Here is a 14,718-nt window from a genome sequence, read left to right on the forward strand (position 1 = left end):
ATCCATCATTGTCATGAAAGTGTTTTGTAGGCAAAAGTGGTGTAGCTGCTAACAAGGTGTGTAGAAAGAGAAACGTAGTAATAGGATCATCCAATATAATTTTAGTCCACCATTTGTAAGTTTATTTAGTAATAAATAGTAACTCACACTCACGAAGACCATTTAAATTTATAATTCACTTTGTTATCATTAGTCTCTTAAAAAAAAACAAGCAGATATTCCTTTACCCATTTTACACATGTAGGTGGATGTAGAGGTACAAAAAAGGTAAGTGACTTGTCCAAAGAGTGGAGAAAGGCACTCAGATCTTTGAACTGCTAGTGCATCTTTCAGGATATGGTGACACAGGAATCCTGCATTCATGCTGGGAGTTTCAATGACAGAGTGTTCTACAGATGTTAAGAGAACAGAGAGGAAAAAGCTGCATATTAACTTACCAGAGAAGGAAGTCAAGACATTGGAAGCTTCACACATTGCTAGTGGGAATAGAAAATGCTGCAGCCACTTTGGAAAAACAGTTTGGCAGGTCCTCAGGAAGGTGCAGCCACTTTGGAAAAGAGTTTGGCAGGTAAACGTAGAGATATCCCATGACCCAGCAATTCTATCCAGGAGAAATGAAAGTGTATGTTGACATGAAAATTTGTACACAGAGGTTCATAGCAGCATTATTTGTAATGTGGAAATACCCCAAATGTAAACATGTGGAAATACCCCAAATGGCCATCAAAGGATGAATGGATGTACAGAATGAAGTGTATCCATACATTTGAATATTATTTGGCAATAAAAAGGAATAAAGTAATGACACATGCTACAACATGAGTGAAGCTTAAAAGCATGCAAAGTGAAAGCAGCCTGTTCCAAAAGATCTCATATTGTATGACTGCATTTTTATGAAATGTCCAGAATAAATCCATGGAGACAGAAAATAAATCCATGGAGACAAAAAGTAAATTCATGGATACATGGGGAATGACTGGAAATGTTCTCAAATTACATTGTAGTGATGGCTACACAACTCTCTGAATATACTGATAACCACTGAATCTGAATTGTATGCTTTACATGGGTGAAATTCATGTATGTGTGAATTATAGCTCAACAAGGGCATTCAAAAAATTACAGGAGAATATGTTTTTTTTTTTTCCCCAACTCCAGGCCCAGCTTCAGTTATCAGCAATGATGATGACTCTGCCAGCCCACTCCACCACATCTCCAATGGGAGTAACACTCCATCATCTTCAGAGGGCGGCCCTGATGCCGTCATTATTGGAATGACCAAGATCCCTGTCATTGAAAATCCCCAGTACTTTGGCATCACCAACAGTCAGCTCAAGCCAGACACATGTAAGTACAGCTGTTTATACTTACTTTTATACTTACTGGCCTGTTTGCTGCATAGCTATATCAATCAGCAGGTTTATCAGAGTGCTGATAAGGATGACCAAGGGGAGGGAGCAGTGAAATGTCTGAGGATTGGTAGAGCTTTGGGCCTATGGAAAATATCCTTTAGTTTGCTGCTTATGGGATTCTCAAGGCATGTGTCCTTCTGGGCTTGGAACTGTGGGCAGATACCAACTTCACTTGGGATCCATTTTCCAAAACCATTTGTCACCGTGAAGTTGAATCAAGGCAGGCTTGTCTTGAAAAAGAGACAGAAACCAGAGGTATCAGTAGACTGCACACACATCAGTTATAAAAGACAGGTGATTGGTGGGTTTTAAATTGGATTTACTTAAAATTGTTAAAATATATACCATTGGTAGTCAGGAAGATGCTGTGTTGCACGCAGGTGGTATTAACTCCCGGTAGTTCTATATTCTTTGTTCAGTTCTTGTTCCCAGCATGCACAATTGTCATGCCACAATAGGAAAGAGACATCACAACAGATGATGTGCATATTAAGTAGAATGACCTGTTCTTCACAGGACCAAATTAACCCATTAGCCCCTGTTGAGAAGCTTGGGATCTTTCTCAGAGACTCATATTATCTTCAGAGCCACTGCTCAAATATAAAAAATGGAGCATGGCCTAATGGAAAACAAAAAAATAAAACCACATGGAACAAACAGGGTTATGTCATTGGAACTGCAAGCCTTTCTTCATACATGAATAAGGAGCCATGAGGGCTAGAACATCAGGTGGCCTAGGTCCCGGGGGTTCACCTGACATTGATGGACACCTTCTGTCTATTTGGCATATTCTTACTCCATCTTTAATACTGTTCTCCTGCCTTGCCTCAGAGGTAGGATGGAACAAGTGCTAAGTTAAATTTTGGAAATTGACTTTCCTAAGAACTCTCATGGGATAAAGGAACTTAGCAATGAGTATCTTTTCACATATAAGGAAACTCCTATAATTTCCTCCTATGCATTCAAATTTACCCCCAGCGTATGGTGAATATTGCATTTAAATGTAATCATTAGGAAAAACAGTATTATGAGCTTGTAAAAGTGTGAAACTAGACTCCATCATAGTTTTCAGTTGAATATACAATGTGACAAGATAAATAGAATAGCATATATGAGGAATACTGAATTCCTTGAAATAAAAAGTTATTCTTTGAAATCAAGGTATTATTAATCCTAATATTGTCATTATGATGGGGACAAGATGTGTGGAGGCACTACTTAAAATGTGCATTCTTTGTTGAGATAAGCGTCCTCCAAAGGTCCACGAGATACTCTGCATACATAATAAGCAAATGTTGAATAAGGCAAATCAGGGTACTATGATGGGAGAACTCTGTCATCATTTGACTGTCCTCCCCAGAAACAGAGGCTTTTGGCACCCTGTCACCACTACACCAGGGTATATGATATATTTCAGTTAACCTGAGGCTGTATTATAATTGAGGTTGACAAAAATCAACCTGTCCTCAAAAGTTTGTTCTTTGTTGATGGGGAAATATAAAGCTGAATAATCAAGTAGATAGCATCAGTGCAACACATGCAATAAGAGAAAATAAACCAATGGGCAAGAAAGCAAATAAACAAATGAGAACAAAAAAGAATATAGACAAAGTGGCTGTTGAGTCTGTAGTTCTATCTGGACATGTTTTCTATTTTCAGATGTCTGACAGAAAGTTTCTTAAGGGTGTTTTACTTAATCTAGAGTCCATGGAGATTTTTAAAAAGTTTTTTAATTATACATTTTGGTTATTTTGGAGGAATCTTGGATTTGTGGCTCTGGCACTCTATGCCACACCCACTTAGAAGGCATGGGAAGCAAGTTTAAGAGACTTGTATCCTCTCCTCAGTTTCTGTCCTCCACCAGAGTGCCCTAGACCATTGATTCTTCATTTGGTAGTTCCTTCCTTACAAAGTCTTGGTGGGCCTTCACCCAGTGGTCCTTAACCAGCTTGGTGTTCTCAGGCACTCAGAGCATCTTACATCAGAAGAAATTTTCTTTCTTCCAAGCATCAAATTATATGTTCTTTCATGATTTTAAGAACACTTAACAACATATATCTTCCATGAATGTTTTTTAAAGAAATGGGAATGAAGTAGCAGTTTACTTCTTTCCTTCTCTTCATTCTTTCCTAAATGTTATCCTTTACCCCATAGTTTTTCCCTTCATCTTCAATGTATAGTGCCTCTTGTTAGATCCTGACTGACCACTCTTGAGTATGTGTTTCTATAGTCTTGTTTAGATTAGATTGTAAGCTCCTAGAGAGCAGGAACTGTGTCTGTTGAACTATTCTTTCATAGCAAAGGACATGATGTATCTTTGATGTTGGCCAGATGTGGCTATATATTACTGAAATATTAATTACCAACAGACTTATAGCAAGTAAAGATGAGCCCATAGCCATTTTTATTGGCACTACCCCTATTAAACTTGCCTATATAGTAGTTTGTTGGACAAAATTTTAACAATATTTTAGCCAATTTAACCAAATTTAGATAACAGTTTAGCAGGAATAAGCTTTTGACCAAAAAAAATCCCACTTTCTTTGAACCTTCTAATTGTAATCAACCAGGAATGAAAGTATTCAAAAATGCATAGATCAGAGACATACAGAGAGATATGTTGCTATAGATCCATCAAATTTTGGGAGCTTAGCTTTCAGTGAAGTGATTCTCATTGAATATTTTTACAAATTAACCTCCAAAGAACTTTGAAAGAAGGGGTCTTCCAAGGATTTGAACATATCACATTTGAAAAATGAAGTTAAGAAGATCTCAGAAAAAGTTTAGAACTTCTACCATATAGTTAAAGAAAACTATCTTGTGGATGGTGCACCACCAACGTGACCTCATTAGGGTCTTGGGCCACAAACCAGAATATTTACTTCTTTTTCCTAAGTATATGTGCTATTTAAAGATGTTGGCCTTAGAATAGATGTGTGATCTTACAAGGAGTAGTCCCAGTCTCATTCCACTGAATTGTAAGAATCTAATATAGAAGGTGAGGTTCAATTCATTTAATATTTATTGACTACCCACAACACTCTTACAAAGCCAAAGAACCTGAGATTTGGTGAGGGTGGTAGCTTGTCCTTTGTCCTCAGGGAGTCTCATTTGGGAACCGAGTGGTTACAGACATTATTGTAGAAATCACAGCACATGTTGATAGGATAGCTAAGAGCAAGGGTCCTAACCCCCAATTACCTATAGGATCAGGTGGATCATAGAAGAAACAGTCTGGGTCAGAAAGATAATGTGGTGTTGTGAAGGCCATACTAGAACATAAGCCTGGTATTACCAGATTCTCTCATTTTTCCAGTGAGAACAGCTTTTATTATTTTTATGTGAATTCCCTAAAGTTTAAAACACTGTGTGGGATCAATAAATTATTTTCATATGAGTCAGATTTGGTTCATAGTCCACCATCTGTTTGTGGCCCTTGAGTTAGACCTTAAAGGCCAATTAATACAAACCTTACTTTACAAACGATGCTCAGAAGTGGCTTGTCCAAAATGACACACCCTCCATGCTTGCATAGCTTTGCTTTAAACGCAAAACAACAAACAAGCAAGCAAGCAAAAAATCAGGATCAAACCAGATTTCCTTAAATGATATGTAAGATCATTTAAGTGAAAGGATGATGATAAATTATTTCCCCCAAAGTACTTTTTCACTCTCAGGAGCTATGTGAATGGACTCATCTTTAAAAAGTCCGGAGATGGTTTGCAGGATTTTAGAGCAATCTGAACAGGACTGAATTGCTCCTGAGCACTTTCCAATAGCAAGTCTGTCTACTTTATTTCAGGGCCCAGAGGTTCCCCCAAGACCGCCTGATAATAATTTGGTATTTGGAGGCTCCTATGTCACTGCAGGAACTAATGGAGGCTAAATCCATGCCTGATGGAGGAGAAGAGTTCTATGGTTATCTGCAAATTCTGGCCAGACAACATCTTGACGTCACTCCTTAGCTTCCATAACCTAGCCAAGCAAGAAGTTGCCTTCCAAAGAGAAAGCAGTGTGCTCTAATGACTAAGCCCTCAAAGTACTATGTCACTTTAACTATAGACCCATCTCCTCGATCAATCAGGATGGCAAGATGGAGCTGAGGAGCTCAGCAACATCAAGTCTGGAGTTGGTCTTTAATTCAACTAGTCTGTGTAGATGTGTCTGAAAACCACGTCATCTGACAGCACGGGGTGGTTTCCCAGTAGGATTTACCAGCTCGGCTCAAGGGCAGCGGTATGCTATCCTCTCCTTGACTGCTGAGAAAAGTTTTGACAGGGTACAATGGAAACACACCTTCTGGGCTGAAAAAAAATAAATAAAAGAAAGAGAGAAACACTAACCAGCAACTCCCCCAATCCCCTACCCCGAATCATCAATCTTGGGTTCTTTTGAAGGGCAGGAATGCATTATAGCTTCCCCTGCAAGAAGACTGAATGCTATAGACTTATTGTCATCCCTAAATGTGTGTCTTTCCTCGAGCAGCCTTGTAAATTAGCTAGGGTCCTAGGCCTGGGGCCAGAATTAAATTAGAATTATCTCTAAATATGAACTGTACATGTGTGTCTGTGTAGCGCATGCCCCCTGTGAGTACCTAGGGCTGTAACTAACTCCCTGTGGCAGATGCATATACAGAATTCTGACTCTTTCCCTTTGATTCTGCTTCCAGTGAAAAGTGGATATTTACTGATTTCCTGCAGAGTGTGCCACACTCCGCCAGGTATTATAGTTCAAGAGTATGTGTGTGTGTGTATGTGTGTTCTCATTGGTTCCATACTTATTAAGCAATTATGTAGATAAGCACAGATTCATAAACCAGCGAAGACTAGGGAAATGAGACACAATAAGGAGAGGGGGCCTTGTAACTGCAGTTGAAAAGATCACACAGGGCACTCCCCCTGCTCCCCTTAACTGCCATTCCCACACCGTCATTGTGTTACCAATAAGGGGAGGAATGGAGGCAATATTTTTCACAGAACCGCAGGGGTTTTGAATGTATTTGCAGCATCACTTTGAGTACACATGAGCACAAACCCTGAATTTGTCTTGAATCCAGGATTCTAAGAGCTCATTATATCAAAGGATGAGGGTTCTAAGGGTGACCCAGGGTTATCTTCAAACCTCAGTGCACCCTGTGGGTGTGGTCCGTATTGATGGTCGGGGCCAGGATTTAAAACCAGGTAGAAACAATTGCTTTAGCGATTTTCTCTATCTTTTGCCTATTCATTTTTTTTGTCTTTCGAAAGTATATTTTCTTCTAAGCATTTAATCGGCCAAATAATAGCTGCTTTGGGAACTGTTTATATCCCTTTTGAAGGCTGTGACCTGCACTTTAAAAATAAGCTAAGCCCATTCTGCTCAGCGTGAGTGTTAGGACCGAGGGTGAACGCAGTTATTTTAGGATCCTTAGAAACTGCTTCGTTTACAGCACACTGGGTTGACAACTCATCTCTTGGGGGTCTTCATGGCTCGAATCTGAGGCCCCAGACTAATTCTGTCTCCCTCTTGGTGCCATAGCTCCCCATTGCTAGCTATAACAGCTTGATATTATATTCTCTTTTCAACTCCAGAGGAGATGGGAAGAAGCTATCAAATAATGCTTAAAAAAGCAACTTGAGTTCCCTAGAAGAAAGGAAATGAATACATGCTGCATAATTACATTTAAAATGTAAGCCATGTTACAAATTCCACAGGGATGAAGCTTGGTTAGCAAACCGGTTTCAAGCACGTTTACATCTAAAGCAGATAAGAGATGTCATTTTATTAGCAGCTGACCCCTGGATGACACTATTTGTTCTCGAAAAAGAAATGCTACCCAGTTAGAGGATACCTGGACTTCCTGGAGAAACCACTCCAATCCCGCATTTAATGGCTAAGAGGGAAAAATGACTATGGATTTAGGGGGAGACACTCTTAGTGATGCTCTCAGACTTGTATTTACTTCCACCCCATTGGCCAGCCAAGACGGAACTATGCATGCGCCCCATACAGACATTTCAGTCTGATGTCACCAAATCATCAGTGGTATCCTTAGAAGCATGCTAGCAGATGCAGGACCCTCATGCATTTCTTCTGAGCACTTCCAAGGCCCAGCCCGACTGGAGCATGGGTACCAGCAGGACAAATCTAATCAGGTGGCATCCCCATTTTGGTTTCCAGTTGGTCACTCTTGCACGCGCCACCAGGTTGCGGACGAGGGCCAGCTCAGCAAACGTAAATGCAGAGGAGCCTGTTGTGTTGCTAAGAAACTCCTGCTACCCAGATGCTCTGAACAGCTGAGTGCTTCTTCTGGTTAAGTAGAGGTGGCACGATGGGAGTTTTTCTAGGACATGGCACTCAATCTTGTATGGCAGCCGTTGTAACAGACCTCAGGTCTTCTCTTTGTGAAGTGCGTATTTTCTCTGCTTTTGCTAATTCTGCTGGCCTGAGAGGGTCACCCACCATGGTAAAGTTTCTTCTCATATTACCCCTGTCCCCATGCCAGTTCTCCATGTTCTCTTTATGTTCACTGACATTGTAGTTTGTTTGAGTATCCTTTTCCTTGGGAGTCCTCACTTCCCTTGAAAAGTGGGTAAGATGAATTTGCTCTATACCATGGACAGAATTGTAAAAGAACTATTTTTCTTTAAGCTTATTTATTTATTTAGAGAGAGAGAGAGAGTAGAGGAAGGGCAGAGAGAGAGGATCCAAGCATGCTCCATGCTGTCAGCACAGAGCCCAATGCAGGGCTTGAACTCACGAACCATGAAATCATGACCAGAAACCAAGAGACAGATGCTTAACTGACTGTGTGACTGAGCCACACAGGCACCCCAACAAAGAACTACTTCTTCATTCAGCCTGATAGCTGAGGACAAAGGCAGTCTTGCTGCTAACACTCAGCCTCTAAGTGGGAGCCCCGAAGGGTTCCTGGATCCACGCTGCCCACTGTCTGAGCCTCCTCCTCCCTTTTGCTGAGAGAAGGTCATGTCTTTCTGAATGCTTGGCTTCCTCAAAGAGTAGAAGATTAGAAGACAATATTTGTGCCCAAAGGAAAAGGGAAGGTTGGTGCTGTCATGACCACCAGGATTAAGGAGGTTTCTAGGGTGCCAAACATTCAGTTCTAAAACCAGGACCGTCCCAGGCAAGGCACAATGGATTGGTCACCCTAGGTGGCATAGGCCTGGTGATTTTTGTGGTAAGACAGAAGTAAGTCTTAATGACCCCAAAAGCCTTCAGGTACCCTAAAATGAGCTATTTTAAAATAAAAATAAATAATACAAGTTATAGTAAGAAATTTGGAAAACATAAGACACAAGGATGAAAGAAAAAATCACCTGTAATTCCAACAGCTGAAGATAGTGACTGATATCATTTAAATAAGTATATAGCTTTCCAGACTTATAAATATCCTTTTAATGTCCTGTGATATAAAACCTGTTTTTGCCTTTGCCTTTATTTGTACTGGGCCTTATTCATATTCCTTTTTTTAATGTTTATTTATTTTATTTTATTTATTTTATTGTATTTTATTTTATGTATGTATTTGTTTTGAGAGAGAGAAAGACAGAGTGCAAGCAGGGGAGAGGCAGAGAGAGAGACACAAACAGAATCCAAAGTAGGCCCCAGGTTCCAAGCTGTCAGCACAGAACCCGATGCAGGGCTCGAACCCATGAACCATGAGATCATGACCTGAACTGAAATTGGACCCTTTCACTGACTGAGCTACCCAGGCGTCCCTGTTCATATTTTTGTAGTAATGGCTCACCTTGGGTGGATTGTGCTGGACAGTCTGTAGAAAGCATGTTGGGCATATTACTGCCAGTTTCAGATTTTATATTTGCCTGGTGGTACTCAGGAGTTAAGATAGATTGAAAGGCTGACCATGGCTGGCTACTTCAGGTCTGACCTAGAGGGACCCTAAGTCCAAAGACTTTCAGCTCACACGGTGAGTGTCACAGAGGAAATGAAGACTGTGTCGTGCACTGGAGAGACCCAGGAAGTAAGAGGCCCCTTGTTCTGCCAAGGCAAGCTGACAGGATTGGTTTAGGGCCAGCACTGTTGATGACTCCAGATGTAGTTCATGGCTCAACTGAAGCAGATGATCACCTTTTGTCTCTGACTTGCTGGCCCTAGCCAAGGGGCTCCTCTCGGGGACCTGAGTGTGCTGAATCTTAAGGGCCTGGCTGGATACATCTAGTATGTTTCTTACTATATGGGGACTGCCTTTCTCCCACCCAAGATCCCCTAGGTTGTGCAAGGATCTTTGATAAGTGGGAATGTCTCTTTAGTCATTCAGCCATCCCTAAACTTGATCAAGTTAGCTGCCCACTGATCTCTAATTTTTTTTTATATGGAAAGGCTTCTACTTCTTATGACTCAGGCATCCAAGCCTAGACTGGAATTCTGGCAAGGGTACCTCTGTCAATAGTATGGCATATGTAGTATGTCAGTCTTGGTATTAAGGTTGACATGAACCCATTCTAAGATAGATTCTTATGATCTGTAAGAGACTAGATTTGTGTGAATTTGAATCCAAGCAGGGGTGGTGGGGAGGGGAGAAGTCTAGAAAGAAAACACCAATCTAACACCTAATGTCTGAGTTATTCTTATCAGTTACCATCCATGCTATGAATATGGGTAGACATCAACATTCTCTTTATCCTGTTGCTATTATTTATCAGTTACTTAACTATGCCATTGACCTTCTGGGTGCAGTAAAGTAAAAGCCAAGCTCATTATTAGGTCACGATGACATGTAGACTGAGTGCCTTATGCCTAACATTCTGACAACAAAGTGGTTGATATAGATGGGACAGGATAAAATCCTACACTATCTAATTATATCAAAAGAGTCAGTCTCCACATTAGAGAATGTGTTTATCAGAGGAGATTGCATGATGTATCTGCTTGGAAAATAGCAGAGATGTTACAACTAAGCAGCCACCTGACTTGTTTTCCAGCAAGAATGGTGAAAGTTCAGGTCTGTGTGTACCTTTGCACCCAGTACTCATCCCCACCCCTGCTCCTGAACACAGTTCCCTATTGGAGTAACAAAAGTTGGCCTTCAGTCTGATGCTAAAGAACAGAGAGAAACTTAACTTGTTACCCAGAGACAGGACTCCTATTCTTACCTTCTATTAGTTGAGCACTAACTAGTCCCATACTGTCTCCATCTTAATTTACTCCTTTTGCACTAGGAATATCAATTCCTTTGCCCCTCTCAAGCTGCTCCCTTCCCTCCTTTTCTCCATGTATTGGGGTTCAGGAACCATAATGCTAATGATGATATTTCTTCCCAGTTCCTACTTCCATAATGCCATTTGCCAATTCCCACAGAGGCAGAGTTGCATCCATATCACTGCTTGAGCCTTATTTAGATAGGGCCATTTGTTTCTTTCCAAGGGCCCATTAGAATGTTTTTCTCCCTCCTGAGAGATTGTGTTTTGATTTGATAGTAAAATTCGTCTCTTTACATATAATGTTTTAGTTTTCCTTGAGACTTACCCAGACTTTTAGCAACATTGGTTTTGGAAGAGGAAAACACTCACTTCATTAGTAAGATAATGGGATGGATCCCCCTTCCTTGGATTCCTGAACACCTGAACTTTGGGTAAGGAGATGATGGCAAAGTAGCAAAGGGAATAAGACTATCACTCACTTTCTGAATCATGCTTCTTTTCTGGGCTTGGTATACTATCTGCTGTTTCCTACAGATTGCACCCCAACTTTCAACAGAAGTGGATCCTAGTCAGATTTGGGTCTGACAGCTATGGGTACAGTCCTTGGTGTTGCCATCTCAAAGCCATCTTTTGTTCTCTTGAAGGAATCTGTGTCACTGAGGGCTGAGCATGTGTATGTGTGGGCAGGACTCTGGGAGAGATTGTTGGGTGGGGGGTGAATTCATGTGGGCCCCACACCCTCTGCACACTTTTGAAAGAAGGAACTTGTGTGGGTGGTTACGGATGCAGGTTCCATACCAAACCAAGTCTTGGTGTTGCAGCCATCACCTCTCTGAGGTCTTCCTGCTTCCCCACCATGGGGCTGTGAGCCTCTGGTGGTTGGGTGCCTGCCTGCTGCCTTACAGTGCTGGTTCTCAGTACTTCGGCCCTCTGATGCTGCACCATGATCTGTAGGGGTGGGCTTGGGTGGGGTCTTTGTTGACTGCTACATGTTGCTCCACTTTATTTCCCTCTCTCCTTTGATGCAAGAGAGCAGATCTGAAACATGAGTTGTGTTCTTTTTACTATGTTCAGAGACTCCATGGCTTGTCTACATGTATGTATGAGTGAGCAGTGGAGGTGGGAATTCTTGTTTATATACACATGTACATGCAAATGAGATCTGTTATGTTGGAATTTGTGATGTAGTTCATCATTCAGAGCCAAATACGTATACCAATAAAGACAAGTGTGAGATCCATGGATCCATTGCCTGCTTTTGTTACCTACTGATAGTTATTCTTACATGGACTTGAGAATATAGCTGAGTGTTGGGATTCCAAAAAGCACCACAAACAACGTCTTAGAGATTGTTCCCATTGGTCTCCATTCAGCTCCCAAGCAGACTCTCCAGGCTTTCATGAAGTTCCCTCTGCATGCAAGCAAGGCCAGGACTAGGGTAAGGCACATAAGGGCCTCATTTATTTAAAAAAAAAATTTAATGTTTATTTGTTTTTGAGAGAGAGAGAAAGAGCATAAGCAGGGAAGATGCAGAAAGAGACAGGGATAGAGGATCCAAAGCGAGCTCTGTGCTGATAGCAGAGAGCCTGATGAGAGGCTCAAACCCACAAACTGGGACTTGAACTCATGAACCATGAGACCATGACCTGAGCTGAAGTCAGAGTCTCAACTGACTGAGCCTCCCAGGCACCTGAGGGTAAGTCAGGTGAGGGCCTCATTTAGGGTACCAAATTTAAAGGGGCACCAACTGTATCAGAAATCAAAATAAATAATATTTTAATGAAATATTTTAAACAACAAAAACATAATGCAAAAAAAAATCTGCAAGAAAGTATCACAACTTCAAAGAATGATGATTCCAAGAGGGTGGGGATTAAGTGAGGTGGGTCCTGGAAGTTTAGGGTCAGATACAGTCTTTCTTTAAAATTTTGATATATTTTTCATTATAGATGTTTGCATTAATTTTTATTTTTAAAAATATTGCATTAAAATATAATGCATCTCAATCACTGAATCTTGGGTGTCCCCTTAAATTTTGTTTTCAATGTGAGAATCTCTCTTCTGTCAGCGCTAGGCCTATCCCTGGCCACAGGCTCCTTTCTGGCCTGGATATTGTGTAAACTTCACTGTTGCGAAGGTCAGTTTTGTATATATGGATGGCTGGGCTGATTAGTGTTCAGTCTTCTCTCCCTTCCTGTATCCCTGGCCTGATTGTCCTTCCTCATCCCCACCTCATCTGACCCCAGAGAAACATTTCTCTGACCCTGAGCATCACCACCATGAACCATCCTGTGCTGTCTGCTGAGATATCTGCAGAGACACACACTCTCATCTTCTACTACATTTTTTTGTCTTGTATGTGACTCTCCAGAGTGAGGAAAGGAACAAGGCTGCCAAAAAATTAAAAATAAAAAAGAGATTCTATTAAAAAGGTAAAAAAAGATAAAGAGGGTCAGGAAACTTCTTGGTAAATTTGAGAAATAATCTAGGGGGAAAAATAAATAAGTGAAATTTCTTTTAAAAATGTATTAGATATTGTTTTTATTTTCTCCTATTTGGAGCTTTAGTATTACATTTGCTGAATTAAGGGTAAAATATTTGAGGTTACAAATACTTCATTTTCACCTAAGCTACTCTTTAATGTCATGAGCTTTTTTGTAAATCTACATTTTTATTATTATTAAACAATCAATATCTAATGCCTTTAATGTGCCATGTCCTATGAGTTTGCATTTGCACATTAAAAAAAAACAAAACATGAATCCTTGTCAATGCTGCCAGACAGCTATTATTACTCTGTCTTACAGGTGAGCAAACCAAGGTCCAGAATGGTTAGGAAGAGAATTAATGGACCTGAATTACACCCCTAACACATGGGAGAGTTTATATTCAGGCCCCAGTCGACCTCCCTGAAGACTGAGGCTCTTTTGTCTAGCCTTGTGCTTGCTGCTGACCTTTTCCAAAACTAATGTCTGGCAATTTTCTAACTCTGTAAGAGGAATTGTAGTGTTGGCATTGCACCTTTCATGTGGGTTTATCAAGGTATGTGGAGTGTATTAACCCTCAGACATAAAGGCTGGGGAAATGCCATATGGTAGGTAGTGAACTTATCATTGGTGGAAAAAGGAGCCAATAGTCACTGACCCTAGGCCCAGACTCTGATGTAAGTGTTGACCCAGGGCCTGCTGGGTTAGTAGTGAGTTTTCCTCGATGGAGTATTTACCAGAAATACTGAGTAATCATGAATAATCAGCCCTTATTCTTTAATTAAAATCATGTAAAAATCCCACTGTCTCCCCTCCCCAAACCCATTCTAAAAAGGTTGCCTTATTTCAGAAATTCCTAGGAAAAACATTTGATACTATAACCCCCTGACTCTTTCTTGAATGCCTTCACTCTTGAGATTAGCACATATGTTTCCTAGGTGAACTTGATGTCCATCTTTCAAAGGACAGAGTTCAAAGAGTATCAGCTGCTTTAGGGGAAAATGGAGGTGCACACATTTACTGAATGTCCGTAGGCAGTGTTGTGAAGGTTGGGGCACCCACAGTACTCAGTCACCCTGTTCTAAGGAAACTAAGGGGACACAGAGGCTAAAAACACCTTTTCACCAACCATTCTACAGGCAACCAATTTCGATGCTAGCCACACGTGAGCATCTCATAGGACAGACAGACCACTTTTCTGCTCATACTTTTATATGCTCTTTCATATTCCACACAAGGATTCCTGCTTCAAATTGCCTCATTAAAAAGGGTCAAAATTCGGGGGTGCCTGGGCGGCTCAGTCAATTGAGTGTATGACTTTGACTCAGGTCATGATCTCATGGTTAATAAGTTCGAGCCCTGGTTCAGGGTCTCTGCTGTACCACAGAACTTACTTGGGATCTTCTGCCCCCTCACTCTCTGCCTGCCCCACCCCTGCTTGCACCCTCTATCTCAAAAATAAAAATAAGGTCAAAATTCTTATAGATATTTAGCTTTTGATGGGGTCTCTTTGAAAAACACGAGTTAGCACTAATAAATGCCATCCATTTCTTCCATGGGAAGAACACAATCAGGAGCTTCATAAGGTCATGGGACATCAAGGAGCTGATAGTTTTAAACACCTACTTTGCCACAGGTAAAGTTTGCCACAATTCATAT

The 14,718-nt window shown here is 40.9% G+C and overlaps 1 protein-coding gene across 1 annotated transcript in view; it reads left to right on the forward strand.

Moving 5' to 3' along the window:
• Nucleotides 1-14,718, forward strand: part of LOC120224503 (BDNF/NT-3 growth factors receptor-like) — a 107,505-nt gene that overhangs the window by 21,796 nt on the left and 70,991 nt on the right. The window contains exon 3 of the mRNA XM_039222734.1: nucleotides 1,159-1,347. Coding sequence (XP_039078665.1) covers nucleotides 1,159-1,347 — 189 coding nt within the window. The remainder of the gene's footprint in view (nucleotides 1-1,158; nucleotides 1,348-14,718) is intronic.

The sequence above is a fragment of the Hyaena hyaena genome, unplaced genomic scaffold, assembly GCF_003009895.1.
Source record: "Hyaena hyaena isolate Hyena2069 unplaced genomic scaffold, ASM300989v1 scaffold_1183, whole genome shotgun sequence".
Taxonomy (NCBI): domain Eukaryota; kingdom Metazoa; phylum Chordata; class Mammalia; order Carnivora; family Hyaenidae; genus Hyaena; species Hyaena hyaena.